General features: G+C 57.6%; 1 protein-coding gene across 2 annotated transcripts in view; it reads right to left on the bottom strand.

Annotated features, from left to right (window-relative positions):
* Positions 1 to 178: 178 nt before the first annotated feature.
* Positions 179 to 18678, bottom strand: part of SYN3 (synapsin III) — a 426161-nt gene continuing 407661 nt past the window's right edge. For both annotated transcript variants that reach the window (XM_055118195.1, XM_055118194.1), the window contains exons 8-14: positions 17932 to 18074; positions 13544 to 13618; positions 12786 to 12888; positions 8535 to 8669; positions 7569 to 7632; positions 3323 to 3611; positions 179 to 1304 (exon numbers count right to left, since the gene is read on the bottom strand). In XM_055118195.1, coding sequence (XP_054974170.1) covers positions 1172 to 1304; positions 3323 to 3611; positions 7569 to 7632; positions 8535 to 8669; positions 12786 to 12888; positions 13544 to 13618; positions 17932 to 18074 — 942 coding nt within the window. In that variant the 3' untranslated portion in view covers positions 179 to 1171. The remainder of the gene's footprint in view (positions 1305 to 3322; positions 3612 to 7568; positions 7633 to 8534; positions 8670 to 12785; positions 12889 to 13543; positions 13619 to 17931; positions 18075 to 18678) is intronic.

An 18678-nucleotide genomic window follows, 5' to 3' on the forward strand; every position in this document is an offset into this window, starting at 1 on the left:
ATGCTCAGGGGTTATTCCTGGCTCTGCACTCAGGAATTACTACTGGTAGTGCTTGGGGAACCATAGGGGATGTTGGGGATCGAACCTGGGTTGGCCACATGCAAGGCAAACACCCTACTCGCTGTGCTATAGCTCCAGCCCCACACATGGTTCCTGAGCACCCCCGGCATGCCGCCTAGCAGGATCCCAAGAGTGACCCAAGAGTGACTTCCAAAACCAAACACCAGGCCCAGTAAGAAGAGAATCTTGAACCAATAAAGTAGGTGATGGGAGACAGGGATGAATATCTTTGTGTGCATGTGTGTTCGGCGAGTCTCCTTTCTGCCTCGCCTTTCCCTCTCGAAGGTGGTAGAGAGACGGTTTCACCAGGCAGCAACAAGGAGGCACCAGCAGAGTTCTATGGGCTTATAAACTCGAGCTCCCCATCCCCAACTTCCTCTGCAGACTGAGCGTGGGGCTGGTGGCCCCAAGGCCCACCCCCACCTAACCCTGGGGGTCTCACGTAGTGTACTGAGAGTGGAACCGAAAGCAGCAGCGTCCACTCCGTGTGTCTGGCCCTGGCCCGGAACAGAGGACAAGTGAAGTCAGAGAGTGCAACCCACCGTGCCACGAGGCAACTGTCCCAGAGATATGGACCCAGCAGGACTATGAGATGCAGTAAGCGGAGGCTTTGGGGTCTCCTCGGTTCACCCTTCACCTCAAACAGTGGCTGACGTGCTACTGATTCTCCTTTCATTGCCAAACACCATCGAGAGCTTATTGCGGCCCAGTATGGCTGAGGTCCGATGGCAGAGACAGCGGATGATGGAGGAGGAACCGGGGCAAAAGGGCCTCGGCCCAAAGACAAGCAAAACACCGACAAGAAATGGGAACACTAGCCACACACAGACACGTCACTGGGTTATCTGAGGCAGGGGAGCAGGCAAACGGGGGCTGTGGAGGGGGGATTAACGGGGACAGGGTGAGGGGCCCGTCTTCTAGTCCATCACCCAGGCAGCCAGCGCTGACTGGCGTGGCTGAGGGAGGGCAGGGCACGCGTGCACTTCCTGGGTGAAGGTCCCTGAGGGTCTGCTCAGGCCTCCATCCGGCTCGCCTCGGAACCAAGGCTGAGGAGGAAAGATGAAGCAGGAGTGGGGAGAGGGCCAGAGCCCCCACTCCCAGCCCGGACCTCTTAGTCCGAGAAGAGGCTGGCGAAAGACTTCCTCAGGTTGCGGATGGTTTCGGCCTTGGCCTCGTCTTCACTCGGGGGCCCACGCTGGGATGCGTCTGAAGTGCTGAGGCTGTTGGTCAGGGACTGGGACTTGCTGAAATGAAAGGTAAAGTGGGGGTCAAGGTGGTCTGTCCTCCCAGGGAAACCGTGTGATTGCGGGCTGGCCTCGCAGTCAGCAGGCCGAGCTGCCTCCTCATCAGGGCTGAGGAGCAGAAACCAGGCGTTCCAAGGCACTGGTCACCCTTCAGGTAGACGCTGGTGTCCCCCTCTTTTAGGAATGGAAATTGGGGTTCACAACAAATGCTGGGCACCCAGCACTCCTATCTTCCACTGGACCAAGCTGCTCATTCAGGCATTTTGAAGCTCCATGTTCTTTTACAAACCCACATGGTTTCCAGCATTTGTTTGGGAATTGGGAGGTCTGCATGCCAGGGGCTGGCCAGGCGGGGTCGCATCTGCTCTCACAGTGAGACGCTGGTCTTGGGACCTGCCCGAGTGGTGCTGGCAGTGCCCTCAGCACACACGGTACACAAACACAGCTGAGACCTTACAGTGATGCCTAGGGGTCAGGGCTATGTGTCCTATTTTGTCTGTGACATAGTTGAAGCCCGGAGACGTTAAGACACTTTCCTGAGGTCACTCAGCTTTTAAGAGGGAGTGCTAGAATTTGAACCCAGGGAGCCTGAGTCTCAAGTCTTTGCTGTCAACCACTATGTCATGTTGTCTGGACAGCCTCTTGCTAATCGCGCTCTAAACTCCAAATGAGTTAGTGAGTTTGGAGATGGCTCAAAGGGCTGGGTGCAGTCATTGCACAGGCACTGCATGGACCCCGAGGTTCACTAAGAGCAAACTCAGGAATGAATGTAGAGTAGACTTGGAGCAGCGCCAGGTGTGGCCCCAAAATCTCAAGTGAAAGTACAGCTGGGGAGATGGTAAGAGTGGTTAAGGCACTTGCTTTGTAAGCCACCACCAGGATCCCCACCTCAGCCACCTGTCCTCTGACCCCTCCAAACATGGCCAGGAGTAATTCCTGAGCACCACCCATTGTGGCCCAGTCCCCCTCCGCCACCAGCCCTCCTCAAAATGGCAGGCTTTGGTGGGGGTAGGGGCAGGTGGGGAGGGTGCAGGGAGGAGGGAAACTGGGGACACTGCTGGTGGGAAATGTACACTGGTGAAGGAATTATTTTCAATTTTAAAAAAGAAGTTTTTAATTGAAAACAACAAAAAACCCAACTAGGTAAAATGCTTAGTACTGGGGCCTGAGTGATAGTACAGTGGGTAGGACGTTTGCCTTGCACTAGGCCTACCAGGGTTCCATTCCCCTCTGAGCACTGCTGGGTGTGACCCAGACTCATAAAGCCAAAAAAACAAAAACAAAAACAAAGCCAAAGCCAAAATCAAAACGCTTGGCTTCTAAAACTAAAGAGTCTGGGGTAGGTTCAGTGACCTTGAAGGTTGGAATCCCCTGACCCTGAATCAACCCAGCTCCGCCCACAAAGACCGAGGCCCGCAAAGCTCACTTACTCATGATTCAGCCCCACAAAGCTCCGCCCATACCACTCTGCCCACAATAGCCTAGGCTCACAAGCCATGACCACAAACCACACCTCATCTAATCATGCCCACACTTAGCTCCACCCACAACCAGACCCGCCCACACCTGGCTCCACCCACTCAACCCCACATCTGGCTCCACCCACACCTTGCCCCACCAACCCCTAGCTCCACTCACACTCGGCCCCGCCCACATCTAGCTCCTCCCACCACACACATCTGGCTCCACCCACACCTTGCCCCACCAACTCCTAGCTCCACCCACACTCGGCTCCGCCCACATCTAGCTCCCACCACACACATCTGGCTCCACCCACACCGTGCCCCACCAACCCCCTAGCTCCACCCACGCTTGGTCCCGCCCACACCTAGCTCCACCCACTACACACATTTGGCTCTGCCCACTCTTCGCTCCACCTATCCCTGGCCCCACCCACAGCCAGCCTTACCCACGATGGCTCCGCCCACTCCTAGCACCACCCACTGACCCCGCCCATATATAGCCCCGCCCACACCCAGCCCCGCCCACTCCCCTTCCCAGTCCCCCACAGCACTCACTTGAGATGGGGGTGGGGTGGCGCCGACCTCCTGGACTCCTCCCCCTGCTGGGAGGTGCTGCGGCCCTGCATGGGGGGTCGGGGCTGGGAGGGCAGGGCCGAGCCTGGCTTGGAGGCCTGGTTTGCAGAGCTGCCCCCTGATGCCCGGGACAGCTGCGGGGAGCCGGGTGATCGCTGCTGCGGAGATCCCGACGAGGGGCTCAGGGGCTGCTGGCCTTGAGGGGAGAGCCTCTGTTGAGATGGGCTTCCAGATCGCGGGGGCTGAGGAGACTGAGCTTGGCGAGGGCCACCTGCAGGGCGAAGAGAAATGATTGTCACGCCCCCGAGGATGTGCACCACCCACAGATGTCCCTTCGAGGAGGTTCGCAACATTGTTGCTCTTATCATAGGGAAAAGCGGAAGACCAGGTCTAGCCAGTGAGGCTGGGGGCACGAAGATTAGTCAGAAAATGGGACATGCTGTGCCGACCAACATGGTACCAAGAATAGTCCTGGAAGACCGGACCCAGTGTGCCTCCCTGGCTTCCGCGCCCAAGACGTATGCATGGCTTTTTGCTGCACCGGAAAGAATGGCAAGGGGCTGGGAGGGAGAACAAGAGCGCGTGCCCAGCTGGCAGCTGGCGAGTGGGGGAACTGAGCAGCTCCGCATGCTCTGGCCCTTACCAACTGCCGGCCCGGAGGGCTGAGACCTGCTGCTAGCATCTGTGGGCCTCCTGGGCACTGCCGTGTGCCGGGACCTGAGGCCCACCTCCCTGAGAGGGCGCATCTGTCATTTAAGCAGAGACACTTCCTACAGGGATGCGTGGCTTCCAGTCAGGGAGTCAGGGGTGAGTGAGGCTGTGTGTCAGCCCCCCCCCCCCCCCAGGTCAGGGAGGCCAGAGCTGATGCCTGGAGACCTGACACGTCACTGATTCCCACCCAGACTCTCCCATTCTGGCCACGACCAGGGGCCATGGACTTGCCGGGTGACCATGAGAAGGGACTCATTTCTCTGGGTTCCTGGACCTTTGGGTCACTGGTGCCGGAAAGAGGACCGAAGGGAAGGCCCTTGCCTTGCGCCTGCACGACCACATGGCCTCCCTAGGATCAGCCCCGCTCTGCACACAGCGTTCATTCATTCGGGTGCCTCTTCCCTGACTGTGAGGCCCAACAGAGTGTCCACAAATCTCAAATTCAAATGCCCCCTTGAAGCCCTGCTGTAAATAAAGTGGGCAAGCATCAGTCGGCTCTCGTGACTTTAAAGTCTTTTCCCTGTGAGAGAAAAACACAGTTCAGAGAATCATGTCTCCAAAGAGGTGCCACCATGAAGGAAAAAGCAGCTGGTGGGGACGGAGAGAGAGGTCAACGGCCTGGAGCATGGGCTCTGCATACAGGAGCCCTTGGGTCCATTGTCCCCAGCCCAGAATGGACCCCTGAGCACTGTCTTGTGTGGCCCACAAACTGAAAAAAAAAAGAAGAAGAAGAAGAAGAAAAAATAGCTGGTTTGGTGTCTTTGTAGACACCTGGGAGGGTGTGGCTTGTGGCAAAAGGGGAGGGGCCTGTCCTTCCAGGAGCACCTATTGCCAAGGTCAGCTGACAGTACACTACTAGGAACACTGGCCCATTGATTCTAGAAGCTTCTCTTCCATACTTCTTACTTTTTTTTTAATTAAAAAATTGATTTGTCGTTAGTTTACAACATTGCAGAATTTCAGGACTGTATTCTAACAACTCTCTGTTTAGGAGATTCACCACATCCACCACCAAAACTGCTCCTGAGTTTTAAACATTGGTTTACTCCTTGGGGTTTTGATCTCACTGCTGGCCAGAGAGAACATCTGTCTTCTACTTCTGTTATTCCCACAGCCCCTCACCTTCTTTTTTTTTTTTCTTTTTGGGTCACACCCAGCGATGCTCAGGGGTTACTCCTGGCTTTGCACTCAGGAATTACTCCTGGCAGTGCTTGGGGGACCATATGGGATGCCGGGGATCGAACCCGGGTCGGCCGTGTGCAAGGCAAACGCCCTACCCGCTGTGCTATCGCTCTGGCCCCCAAGCCCCTCACCTTCTAAGACTATATCTTAGAAAACGGGACATTTGTTTATTTACTTATCACTACTTGAGTTGTGTTCATACAACTGGATTTGTCAAGAGGCATTGTTGTTATTTTAATTCTGCAAAGCAAACCACTTAGTATTTTTTGAGGCACTATAAAAGTTCACTTACATATATATCTCTATATGTAGATATATATTAAAAAATTAAGTGTTTGCCTAAGTGCAGAAGGGTGCTAAGAAACCGTGAGGTGCATTAGAAGAAAACTTGACTTTCACTGGGTTGAAAAAGCACACTGAGCTGAAAAATGTGATCTTGTTATTTTGGAAACTCAATGGCAGCATTGTTTTCTAATTAGCCTTGTTATTTTTAATCTGAATGTTAATTCAGTGGGCATTTTCTTTAATGATCTTAATTGGTTTAAAATGGATTGTTTTTCAACTCCCCAAATGGGTGTTTAGCCTCATGTCCCTTAAAATAATCTCTCTCTGTATCAAGCACCTCTTGCTCTGGGCAGGAGAGGAAGCCGGACTACAGTGGCGCTCTTGTTCGGAAAGTGTTCTGTCCAAATGTGTTGTAAAGAGTAAGCCGAGGACAGAGTGGGAAAGCTGCGGCGAGAGCAGAGGCTCCGCCAGGAGCCTGGCAGGGGGATGAATAAGTCATTTTGAACAAACATAATTACAGAATTATTGCCAGGCGGGAGGGCTAGTCTTCATTAAGAACCCCACATATATTATAAAGGTTAGTAAGACACCCGTTACCGATGGTAAGAGTCACAGAAGAGCTATTAACAACAATTATTACTATTTTTGGTAAAAATAGGAGCATCAATGCCAGCGGCAATGCCGGGGTGGAGGGGGCGGGGGGGGGCGGGGCGGGGGAGAATTCAGTGTCAGGGATCCAACCCAGGGCCTTGGGCTACAAGCCCCATGCTGCGCCCCTTTGAGCTATTGGCCTGACCGGGTCTAGTAAATTAGCAGCAGTAAGAGCTAAGGCCCGCAGGGGACTTCTCTATCACCACCTTGTCCAGCGCGTCACCTATAGCATTTCACGAACAGCCCCCCAGAACCCATCTTTTCTCCCTCTGTCACTGGGGAAACTAAGGCCCAGAGAGGTGCCAGGACGTGCCTAAGACTGCCAAGGCAGGGCACGGGGCTCACACAGGCGGACCTGTCTGGAGAGGTCCTGAGACCCAGCCCCGTTGGTGAGGGGATTGACTCCCCTTCCGGATGGGAGATGCAGCTCTTCTGAGAAGAGACGCACAGAGCGGGAAGGGGTGGGGAGGGAGGGGGCCACTGGCCCTGAGGTCTGGGGAGAGGAAGCCGTCGAGGGGTCTCCGCTTCTCTGGCAGAGGCTGGGGCTGCTGGGGGTCACTGGCTTCCCGCAGGGTTTGAAGCAAATAAATGGTGGGGAAGGCGACGTCCCCACGCGCTCAGGCACGATTTTCCGAGACTAAGCCGGGCCCCTCTCGCCTGGCTCTGGGGCAGCGCAGGGCTGTGTACGGGGACTGGGAACTGGCTCATAGCCAGGGCTCTGCGGGAACTCTCCCTTTCATCAGCTTCCTTCGTTTCTGGCTCACACCTGGCGGTCCTCAGGGGCCGCGCCCAACAGTGCTCTATGGACACTTCGGGGCCCGGGCCGGGGCCCAGGTCTCCCACATGCAGTCTGCTCCCCGTCCTTTGAGCCGTGTCCCCACCATCATCTTTGTCATCAGGAGTTTCTCCATTTGCTGCAAAGGAAGGGACCCACCATCTTCTGCAGGGGAGGAATCAGGCTCTCCGACAGGATCTGGGTGATCGCTAGATCGGGTTCTTTCCACACCAGCTGCTTGACTCATGCAAGAGTCTAGAACCTGGTGCCACTACCAGCTCGAAAGTAGAACTTTATGAAAGCTCTGCAGGGCCGGTTTTATACCCCTGCTGTCTCCAGGCGGGGGTTCTGATGGACGAGCAATCCTGACATTGTCACCGAGCTGTGGTTGGGGGTTAAAAATGAGAACAGCGAGGGGCGAGCCCCCAGCCTACCCCCCAGTGGGCATCCGGGTTACGGGGGCCTTTGCAGCCCCCCCCCCCCAACTTCCTGATGGTGCCGTGCTGTGCTTAGAGCCAGCAAATGCAAACACCACTGTGCACACCGCACGGGTCAAGGATTAAGCTGGATTTTCTCCCAGACGCTCCGACAAGCCTGACCCCGTGGGTGGCTGGGGGGTCCTACCTTGTGTGGGTGGGCGAGGCTGGGGCTGTCCAAGCGGGGACTTTGCTGGTTTACTCTGTGGAGCCTGGAGTGGAAGAGAAGAGGGGTGGGGGGTGTCATCCTTCCCGGTGGGGTGTGGGATCTCTAGGGCCCGATTAGTGAGACAAGACTAGCTCAACTGCACACATCTTTTGTTGTGTTGGGGCCACGCCTGGCGGTGCTCAGGGCTCACGCCTGGCTCTGCACTCAGGGACGACCCCCTGGCAGGACTCGGGGGATCATAGGGGTGCAGGGGACTGAACCCGGGTCGAAAGCACTGAAGACAAGTGCCCTGCTCTCTGGACTATGGCTCCAGGCTCTCAAGTGCACAGAACTCGCAGGCAACTCATCTCCGCCTGTGTGGGTGGGTGTCTGTGTCGCCCCCCTGGGGACACGCTGCCCCCAGGGAAGAGGCTGGCCCCGGGAGCTGGCCTGCTGGCCACTCTCCATTCTAACCATCATCGTGCTCACATCTTGGCCACAGATTCAGGTTTTTCTGCGGGGCTGACGGCGGGGTGCATGCAGGTTCCCAGACTGTGTGCGAGGAGAATGTGACAATTATCTGCAAAAGGGACTCCATGGCGAAGATGGCCCTGGAAAGGGTCGGGGCGGGGTGGGTGGGAGGTGCTGTGAAGCCCGGGACGGGAAACAAAGACACACTAGCCTATTCATGGGCACCGCAGGAGCCCGCAGAGGCAGTGTCCACGGGCCAGGGTTATTCCCAGGACGGAGGGCACAGAAGGGCCAGCCATGATCCCTGGCCCGCCAGAGTCCCCCTGAACCAGCCGAGGTCCCCCCAGCCCAGCCTTGGGGGGGTACCTTTCATTTCTTCCCCCCCCAAGGACCTTCATTCATGAGGGTGCCTCCTTTGGCGCAGGGGCTCCGCACTCCCAGAAAGGCCCGCATTTCTCACGGCCCCCCAATCTCCTGGGCTCCCCAGGACCTTACCCAAGGCCTCAGGGGCGAGGGCACGGTGCCCCCGGGCACCAGGAGTTGGCCCATTCTGGAGACAACGAGGTCGGCCATCAGCTGTCTGTCCTCCTCCACGTGCTCCCCAATCAGGGGCATCGAGCTGTCCATCACCTGCGGGGGACAGAGGAGGCCTGAGAGCGCCCGGACGGAAGCGGCCGCTAGATGGCGCTGCGCACCACCAAATCCTGGCCAGGCTGCTCGGCGGACACAGGCCGGATCCCCGCCGCGCGGAGACAGACTGGAAGCACCAGGGTGCAGGTCCAGCACTCAGAGTCCACCCGGGGCTCCAGCCATGGGACCCACTGATGCCCTGTGGCCTGGCTGACTTTTCCGGCGCTTGCACCTTGCTCCCTCCCCCGGGTTGGGGTTAGTAGGAACTTTGGCCTCATCAAGGTTTTCTGCAAAATCGGTAACAACGAGGATGGGGAGGAAGGGAAGAAGGCGGGAAGGAAGAAAAGAGCCCTCACCACTTTCCCACATCGCACGCCTCTTCCTCCCCATGCTCCCTCTGCCCCAGGCCCTTTGTACCTCCATTTGTACTCATGGCCTGCTTTACCTGCCTACCAATGAGCCCGCTTTCAGCCTTGTTCAAGCTTCAGCCTCACTCTATACACCCCTGCTTAGCTCCGACCTGCTAAGCTATTCCTCTCATCCAACACAGAGGAAGACAGAGTCACGGAGAGGCCAGACTAATGCCCTGATTCCTGCAAGCTAGGAAGCTGCCACACTTGGCTCAGGTGTCTGGCCAGTCACAAATGAGAGACACAAGGTCCCAGAGATAGTATAGGGGCAAAGGGACTTTCCTTGCATGGGGCCAACCTGGGTGCAATGCCCAGAACCACACGTGGTCCCTAAAGCACCTCAGGAAAGATTCCAGAGCACAGAGCCAGGTGCAAGCCTGAGCATTGCTGGGCGTGGCCCCAAAATGAAAGAGAGAGACAGAGACAGAGAGAGAGGGAGACAGACAGACAGACAGATACACAAAGAGAAAAAGACAGAGAGAGAGAGAGAGGAGAGAGAGATAGGAAAGAGACAGAGAGACAGAGACATACATAGAGAGAAACAGACAGACAGAAAGAGAAAGGCAGAGAGGGGAGAGAGATACAGAGACAGACAGAGAGAGACACACACAGTAAAAGGCAGAGAGACACACGAAGAGACACACAGAGGAGAGACAGACAGAGAGAGACACAGAGATTCAGAGAAAGAGAGAGGAGAGAGACAGAGACAAACAGAGAAAAAGAGACACAGAGAGAGACAGAGAGACACACAGAGAAAGAGACTGAGAGACAGGAAGAGACACACAGAAGAGAGACAGAGAGACAGAGAGACACAGAGAGATGCAGAGAAAGAGAGAGGAGAGAGACGGAGACAGAGATAAACAGAGAGAAAGAGAGACACAGAGACACAGAGAGAGAAAGATACAGAAAGACAGAAAAACAGAGAGAAAGACAGATACAGAGACAGAGGCAGAGAGAGACAGAGACAGAGGCAGAGAGACACAGAGAGACAGAGAGAGACAGAGAGACACAGAAAGACAGGGAGGGGCATGAACTGCGGTGGCCCAGGAGGAGAGTACAGGACACCCTCTCTCTGGAGGGTCCCCAGAACGAACCCTTGAGTGTCCCCTCCTCTGTCCACAGGTTGTCGAAGGACCTGAGCCATCGTGTCCACGCGGCCTCAGAGGGCTAAGCCAAGGGCCAGCTACTAGTGGCCACTTGCCTCAGCCCGGCAGGCCATGCAGGGAGTCGGTCCCCAGGCCCGGGGAGCTGGGAAGCCTAGTGGGGGGCCTCTCGCTCCTTCTCCCAGCTGGCCCCGCCCCACCCCATCCCCTCAGCTCCCCCATCCCCACGCTGTGGCCACCCGGCTACTCTCTGGTGCCCACCTAGCCCACAGTACTGCCCAGTAGGTCAGTGGGTCCCCCCCAGCAGCCTTTGGGCCCCTGGGTCCTGCCACGCGATGCCCTCCTTGGCCGCCTGCAGCGGGGGAAGCACCCAGGCCAGCTGGCAGGACCCACACAGGGCTTTGCTTTCCCGAGTACCGCCGAGCACCGATTAGGTGCAGTTCCGGGCCCAGACGGCCCCCAAGGAGGAGCCCGAACCCAGGAGGCCCTTAAGGCAGGGCGGGGAGCCCCGTGTCTCCCCCTAGCCGCTGGCCTGCATCCACGGGAGGGCGGGGGTCATGGGCCCCAGCTCTGCTGCTGACCTGCGGGGGTGCAAGTGTGGGCACCTCCCTCCGCATCTGTGCGCCCCTTCCTCAGCCTGGAGCCCGGGGCCCGCTGGCCGCTGGGGAGACACTTCCAGCCGGCTGGTTTGGGGACCGAGTCGAAAGAGCCCACCGTGGTCAGGACCCAGAAGCGCAGACGCGGGGTGTGGGTGCGGGGTCCTGGGGCTGAGTTCAGAGGGGGTCCCTGGGGGTCGCTCTCCACGCGCCATGGCCCTTGCACCCACTGCGCCCCACTTCACTTCCTGCATCCCGGGTGGTGGGAACCCCCTCCCCAGGCAGCCGGAGGAAGTGGACACGTGGTCCCCTGGGGAACCGAGGTTCCAGGGAGCAGAATGTTCCCTGGACAGGCCTGGGGGCACATTCCAGCCTTTCCCCCGAGGGCCCAGAGCTCCACAAACGTCACGTTCTCACCACCAGGGGCAGGGCCGGGGGTGGTGTGGGGGACCCCGGGCCTCTTCCCCTCCACCCAGGGAACACTTTCTCTCCCCGGCTCCCTGGACCCCCCCTCCAAAGCCTAAAGCCAGGGAATCAAGGAGGCGATGTCTCTGAGGACACAAGGCGGTGACAGACGGACACCCTGTCCCTCGCAGGGGCCTCTGCAGAGGCTGTTTCCCTCTAGTCCCAGCCCTGTTTTGTTTGTTTTTATGTGAAAGATCTTTCACCTCGGCCTCTGGACGGCTGGGCCCTGGGTGAGGGTGGGCTTGGGAGCTGGGAGAGGGAGGTGCTCTGGGAAGAGGGAGAAGGGCTGATGTGATGGGGGAAGGAAGGGGGGCCTACCGGGGAGGGAGCGGGTTGATGGGGGAGGGGAAGGGGATCAGATGGGGGAGGGGAAGGGGATCTGATGGGAGGGAAGGGGTTGATGGGAGAGGGGAAGAGGGTCTGATGGGGAGGGGAACGGGATCTGATGGGGAGGGGAACGGGGTCTGATGGAGAGGGAGGCCCGAATCCTTCCCTGGTGGCCCTTCATCTCTCTAGGCAGAAGCTCTGGGGCAGGGAAGGGGACTTGCGAAGGGGCCGCTGGCTGTGGGAGTGTCGGGGCGGTGGGTGTGGAGTCAGACACCACAGGGCCCGGTGTTGCCTGGCCTGGGCAGGGGGGAGGAGGAGGCGGCTCTGGGCAGGGCTCCGGGCCCTGCTCCTGCAGTTCTGAGTTTCCTCACACCTTCCCCCATTCACAGTCCTGCCTCCACCTCCTGGGTGTTGCTCTGGCCCAGCGGCTGCCAGCCCTCACCCAACACTGCCCACTCACTGCTGCCGCCTCAGACCCGGGGCCACTGCTGGAGCCCGGGCACACATGCACATATGCATGCATGTATACACAGGTACATGTGTATGTACACCTGCATGCAAAAATGCACACATGCACTCACATACATGCGCACTTGCGTACAGATACATGCGCACATGTACACATGCATACCTACACATGTACATACAGAAACACATGCACACATATACACATGCACATATATACACACATACCTGCATGCACAGATACATACACACATGTACACATGCACACCTGCATGCACAAATCATGCATACATGTACACATATGCACACACAAAACATGCACACACAAGTATACATGCACACCTTCATGCACAAATATATGCATACATGTGCTTATATGCACACATATGCTCTGCATCCCTGCATGCCCAAATACCAAATACATGTACATACATATACACATGCATACATGTATACTCATGTACACATGCATACCTGCATGCACAAATACATGTGGGTACATGTGCACACACGTGTCTGTGGCGCCCTTGGTTCCAGCCCCAGCAGGTTGTCACACCTAGTGCTGGGGTTCCTGGGTCATCCCTGTCCCCCAGTTCCAGCAGGGGGTGTTTAGAGATCACTGTGGGTAGGGGAGGTTTTCAGGAAGGTTCTGGAAGCTACTGGAGGGGGGTGCCAAGCCCTGCAGGCCCTGCAGAGAGCTGTCCCCGGGACCCCGCGAAGGGGCTGCCCAGGCACGGCCGCGTCCCTCACCTCGATGATGAAGTCACGGCCGTCCTTGCTGTGGACGGCTTTGACGGCACAGATGTCCAGGCCGCCGAACATCTCGGAGCAGCTGTCCACCCACAGCCTGTACCTGTGGGGCAACAGTGGTCAGTGAGCTGGCGCAGGGGAGGCAGGGAGGAGGAGGACACGGAGGGGGATGGGCTGGAGAGATGGGGGGACACAGAGAGCAACAATGCTGGACCCCTGCAGGGAGCAAGCCGGGGTGCCAGCAGACAGATGGGGTCAGTGTGGAGGGAGACAGGAGTGCAGATGGGGGGGCCCAGGTGGGGAAGCAGAGACAGACGGGGGCGGGTACGGCTTCAGAGGGGAGGTGGGGAGGAGGGATCTGAGGCCCCAGGACCATGAGGAGAGCGTGTCCTGTCCTCTCCGGAGGTCCCGCTGTCCTTTTCCCTTATCAAGGGCTCCAGCACCCCCTCCCAGGCCGCCTCAGCCCCCAGTCCACCAGACCCAGCACCCTCAGAGCCCCGTGCAGAGCCAGGAGGCCAGGGGGAGCACCAGAGTTTGTGGCCTTATTGCTGGCTGGAGGCCACTGCTGAGCGCTCCTGTCCCCACAGCATACCCCCCCGCCCCCCCGCCGCCTGAGCAATCTGACCCTCTGACCAGAAAGGGAGCAAAAGCCACAGGTCTAGAGGCTCGGCCCTGTTGACCCCCTGGCCTGCCTTTTCCAGAGCCCTGTGCCCCCTCTCTACACCCCCCTGCCTGCCACTCCCCCTCCCGTCTCTTACCTCTCGGTCATGGCCACCTGCTCGAGCATGGCGGAGCCGGTGTTGGCCTTCCAGTTTCCGGAGATGGAGGTTCTCCTGCATCAGAACACAGGATACACGGCGGGCGTTGGGGGCCTCTGGCCGCTCTGCCTTCCTCTTTGGCTGCTAGGAAGCGCCCGTTGCAAGAGGCGGCACCCGGCAGGCACAGAACGTCCTTCTAGACACATTTCCTAGGAAAGGCGCTTGGTTGCGCCTCCCCGCCATGCCCACCCCCTGACTGAGTTGTTGGCGTCTGCTTATCTTGTCCCAAGCCACCTCCGACACGCGAGCATGCCATTCACAACAAAATGCCTGGTCCTGAGAAGGAGAATCAGGGCAGTAGGATGCTAATGCTTCTAGAAGGTTCTGAGGACTGAGCGGAGGAGAGAGGATCCACAGAAACACCTGCTTTGCTCTCCTTCCTCAGGAGCAGCGGGCCACCAGCCACACAGCACACTTGGTTCCTGTGTGTTTTCTGGCCCCGTGTCCCCACGCCGCCCGAGCTCCGTGCGTGAGTTTCCTCTGGTGCTGGCCCCCCACCCCACAGTCCTCTCTTGGTCCCCCTGCTCTTTTGTCCCCGACTTTGCCTCCCCTCTCTGTCTGCTCTGTTACATGGTAGCAGCCCTGGCTCCCAGCTAGAGCAGAGCCCTCCCTGGCACCCCATCCACTGCCCCGCGGGCTGCCTGCTTTAGGGTTCCCTGGGACCTAGGGCAGGGGACACATGGGACTCCTCTGTGGCACCCGACATGCCATCGGGCTTCGTCGCTTCCTACTAAGGAACTGAGGACCCAGGGAGGGACCCAGGTGGTCTCCACGGGCACCTCTGGACTCAGCAAGGACCGACTGAAACTCAGCAGAGGGAGACTCTTTGAAGGGCACATGGGTGAGAGCCAAAGGGTGAACTGGCGCTAGAAAGTGCTGCCAAAGGTGTCCTCCCACGGGGCCGGCAGGACGGACCTGCGATGTGGGAGAGAAATGGGGGCCAGGAGACTCCCTAACTACTGCAGGTGCGGAGGCATCGGTAAGCTGTCTGTGTGTTCTGTTGGGTTCAGTTTCATTACGCCCAGAAAACTCAACTTGTGAAACAGTCCTGGGGGTGCCGTCTGTGGTAGGCATGAGGCTCTGTGAGCAGTGGGGTGCCCCTTTTTTTTTCCTTGTTGGGAATTCCTCTAGGACAGTCAGGGGGCCCCTCAGTGCATGTGGTGGCCCTGGGGTTTGAACTGGCTGCCCAGGCAACTGTTTTAAGCTGCTGTGCCATTTTCTGGGTCCCTGGTCCCTCCCTTCACTAGCACACGCCCTACAAGGGTGCACAACCTCACATCAGAGTCCAGGCAGGGGAGGGTCAGCTGGGAGCAGAGTAAGTGGAGATTTAGGGAATCGGAGTGGGAAAACCGAGTCAGTTCACATGGCTCTGGAAGGTATCAGGTGAGAGTGTAAGGGAAGCTGAGTAGGACTTGGCATCTGTATGGGGCAAAGAGGTGAGACCTGCTCGGAGCCCACCAAATCCAGCTTTGAACTTTCATATAAACTTTTTAAAGCTGAGTAACTTTTCACTGGGCTACCGTGGGCAACGTCCTTGAGTCTTTCTTCGCTCGTGGGTAAGATGGGAATCATTATAGTCTTCTGCTTTACAGGGTGTGTTGTGTGGGGGGAAGAAAATTGTCGCCTAGGTCTCTTAGTAAGATGCTGCGCTCATTTTGCTAGAGGACAAGTTCTTCTCCCAGTGGCTGGAGCGGCAGAAACACGGCCCACCTTGCTCTCCTTCCAAGAGATGATGTGGTGAGAGCTGACATCTATCTAATGGCCTTATCAGCAGAGAGCTCTGCCCGCTCACCAGAGTCAGGCATCCTTCTCACCGTTGCTCCCGCTTACTGGCTGCCTCCACCAAACCACACCGTCTGGGAAACTTGAGCCTCTGAGCCGGGAACTCCATGGCGGGTCCATCATGGGTTTGGGGAAGAAGCTGATTGGCCAAATGGGATGCAGGTCTGGGAAGCTGATTGGCTAAATGGGATGCAGTCCTGGGAAGTGGGAGGGAAGGTAGACGGCCATGAAAGAACCATCTGACGTCATCAAAGTAGTGCTGAGGGCCTTGCTGAAGAGCGTGGCCGTGGAGGGGAAGGAGCTTGGAAAGGACCAAGGCTCCGAGTACAGAAGTTTCACTTGAACTCTGCACTGTGCTTGGCCAGGTGGTGCCCCCAGACTCACGAGCACCTGGGTCTTGTGACTGTACTGGGACAGAACACTAAGGAAGTGGCTGACGGACAGGAGGAGCTGACTTCTTCCCTGCAGGGCTGGGAGGTTAGCGACAAGCAACTTGGGAAGGCTCCCATGAATCACGCGCTCGTCGATGGGGTCTGAGGCGTCAATACGAAGCCTACTTAGCTTCGGATAAATATAGACATGACGGGGCGTGTGCGGGTTAAGATCCACACACATTTCCCAGCTCTGTCTGCCAAGAGGCCTTAGACACGATGACAGTCCCTAGCAACCAGCACAAAGGCCTGAGTGCAGGGCAGGAAGTGGTCCAGAGAGGAGGGCGAGCGGCCGGGGTGGCGTGGCCGAGCTCTGCGGAGGCTTGACACGGACCTCAGCCCTCGGATGTGGGCCAGCCCAGTGTCCAGGAAAGGCCATAACTAATGACAAATTGGAGCTGTCAGGGCAGAGAGGCGCCTCCTGAAGAATGCGGCAGTGAGGTAATCCTGCAGGAGGGAATCTGGGACAAGGTGGTGTCAATGTCAGAGTGGGAACTTCTAACTACGAGGAACGGTGGGAAGTGGCTGGTCGTGGAGGAAGTTCTCAGGGACACCCTGGAACGTTCCTGATCTTGGAGCGGGCAGGGAGGAGGTGAGCTCGTCACCCCAAGGATATGTGAGCAGACACAGGGCTGGCCTGGCTCCTGGGTGCTAGAGGCCGGTTGGCCAGCGAGGGTGGAAGCATTCCTTAGGAGGTGACTTTCTTCCTGTGCCGGGGATATTTCCTTAGAGGTCACCACCGGCCTGCCCTGCTGTTTGTCCAGCAGAGACTATCAAAGCCTAAGACGAATGGCTCCCCTGGATGGAAATCATTTGTGGGAGGAGCCCTTGTCTAGGCAATCTCGATGGTACAAAAGCACCCCTGGATGATACAAAAGCACCCCTGGGTGTCACACTCATGAATGTGCATGGCTGTGGGCAAGAAGTCTCTATTTATAGGAACTGGAGGCAGCTGCATGGGTTCCCTGCGGGCTGTGGTTAGCTGACCCTGACCCTGAGCAGGAGCTCTGTCCCAGGAGCACCCGGAGGGATTTTCCCAGGGCCCAGTGCCCGCCCAGAAGAGCTCCAACATGGTGCCACGCAGAGCTCGGCACTACTGCAGCTGGCAAACCGGCGGCCTCACTCGTCATCTCACCGTCACGTGGACCCCACAGCAAGAGTTCTCGGTGGGAGATGGCTAGGCGTAGGCACAGACGAGGCCTCCACCAAAGACCGCGGTGGCCCTTCTGTTTTGGACTGTCCACTCACTCCTGTGACCACAGCAGGGTCCTGACTCACTTTCTCTCCCCAGGGTGAATGTGGTTGGATTCATTCCTTCTCTTTTAGTCATGGCGCCTCAGCTTCGCGGGAGAACAGCCCTGTGCACCGTGCAGGCTGCCCTGGGGTGGGAGTCTCTATACCGGCTTCCGGTCCTTTCTCGAACTCTAAGCGTGTGACTCGAGATGGACGGATTCCAGGGCTTCCCTGTCTGGAGGGAAGCCCTGGGAACAATCAGATTTACTTTCCAAGAGCTGTGAGCATCGACTCCTCCTGCTGCTTACTCGGATTCTTGAGGCTGCCTTGTATCCTACTATTTCTGGAATAGAGAGTTGAGTGGGTTTGTTTGGCTTTGGAAGCTTGGGATCATCCATGGTTTTTCTAGCCAGTTCCCTTAAAGAAAACCTTCGATGGAGCTGCTTGCTAGGGTGGGGGGGGGGGAATGGCTTTGGGAGGAGTCCACTTGCTGCTGGTGGCCCTAGACTCACCTGCTTACATATACATCCTGCAGCTTTCCTACTCCAAAGGGAGCCGGTGAACACCCCAAATCCTCAAGCCAGTCATTCAAGGCCCTCCTAGACTTGTCCCCAAGTTACTCTTCCTTCTTATCACCAATGACCTAGAATCCCTATATAGTGGAAATTCCTGTAAACACACCAAGTGTCTCAAACCCTTGTTCAGGTAGATGGATTTCTACCCTGGGGTTACCATGACAGAACATTAACCCTTGGCCGTCCTGACTAGGGAAGGCAAAGGAGGAGTGGGTACGGTACCTGCAGGGTCACTCACTGCCCTGGAGGGGAGGAGATGGGCCTTCCATGCAACCTCATTCCTCCCACCTTCTCCCCGCCCACTCACATGTAGGCCTTGTAGTTGGATCCGATTTTCTGGATGCGGATGTCATACTTGGAGTCAATGAAGGCTTCGGTGGTGGCGTAGGTCTTGGCCATGGCCACGATGCTGGTGATGTCCAGATAGTCGTGCTGGTTTTCCACCTTGATCTGTGTGGGAGGAGCAGGGGGTGAGTGCCACGGGCCAGCATGCACCCAGCCAAGGCGGAGCACCCGGTGGGCTCCATGGAGCGGCCTCGACGCCCCCGGCCTCTCCTAAGAGATGGGAGACATGGCCTTCAGCTGAAGGTTACTGAAGAGACGGGGCCTTCGAGTGGGGATGACGGGATCTCCTGGAGGTTCCGAGCAGGGGTGGGAGAACGGCACCTCCTTTAGGTGGGCATCCAAGGGGCCCCTCCTTTACGTGGGCATCCAAGGGACAACCGAGAGTCAAGGGAGAGTCAAGAGAGTCAAGTCGTGCTCTGCACGAGGGACACCTCAGTCCATCCCTGCACCCCAGGTTCAGGCACTACCAGGAGTGACCCCTGAGGACAAACCCAGCAGCAGTTCCTGAGCAAGGCCTCCCTGCAGAAGACACCCTCAGACAGATGGGTGTCCACTGGGGACACACCAAGAGGGGCACAGCAGAAGAGGGGTGAAGGAAACGGCCCAGCCTTGCTCATGGGGGAACATCCTCTGGAGAGTCTCCAAGACTTTGTGTGTTTGTGTGTGTGTGGGCAGAGTTTTAGCCCAAGGGCTCCAGTGGGGGAGTGAG

The sequence above is a fragment of the Sorex araneus genome, chromosome 10 (assembly GCF_027595985.1).
Source record: "Sorex araneus isolate mSorAra2 chromosome 10, mSorAra2.pri, whole genome shotgun sequence".
NCBI classification, from domain to species: Eukaryota; Metazoa; Chordata; class Mammalia; order Eulipotyphla; family Soricidae; genus Sorex; species Sorex araneus.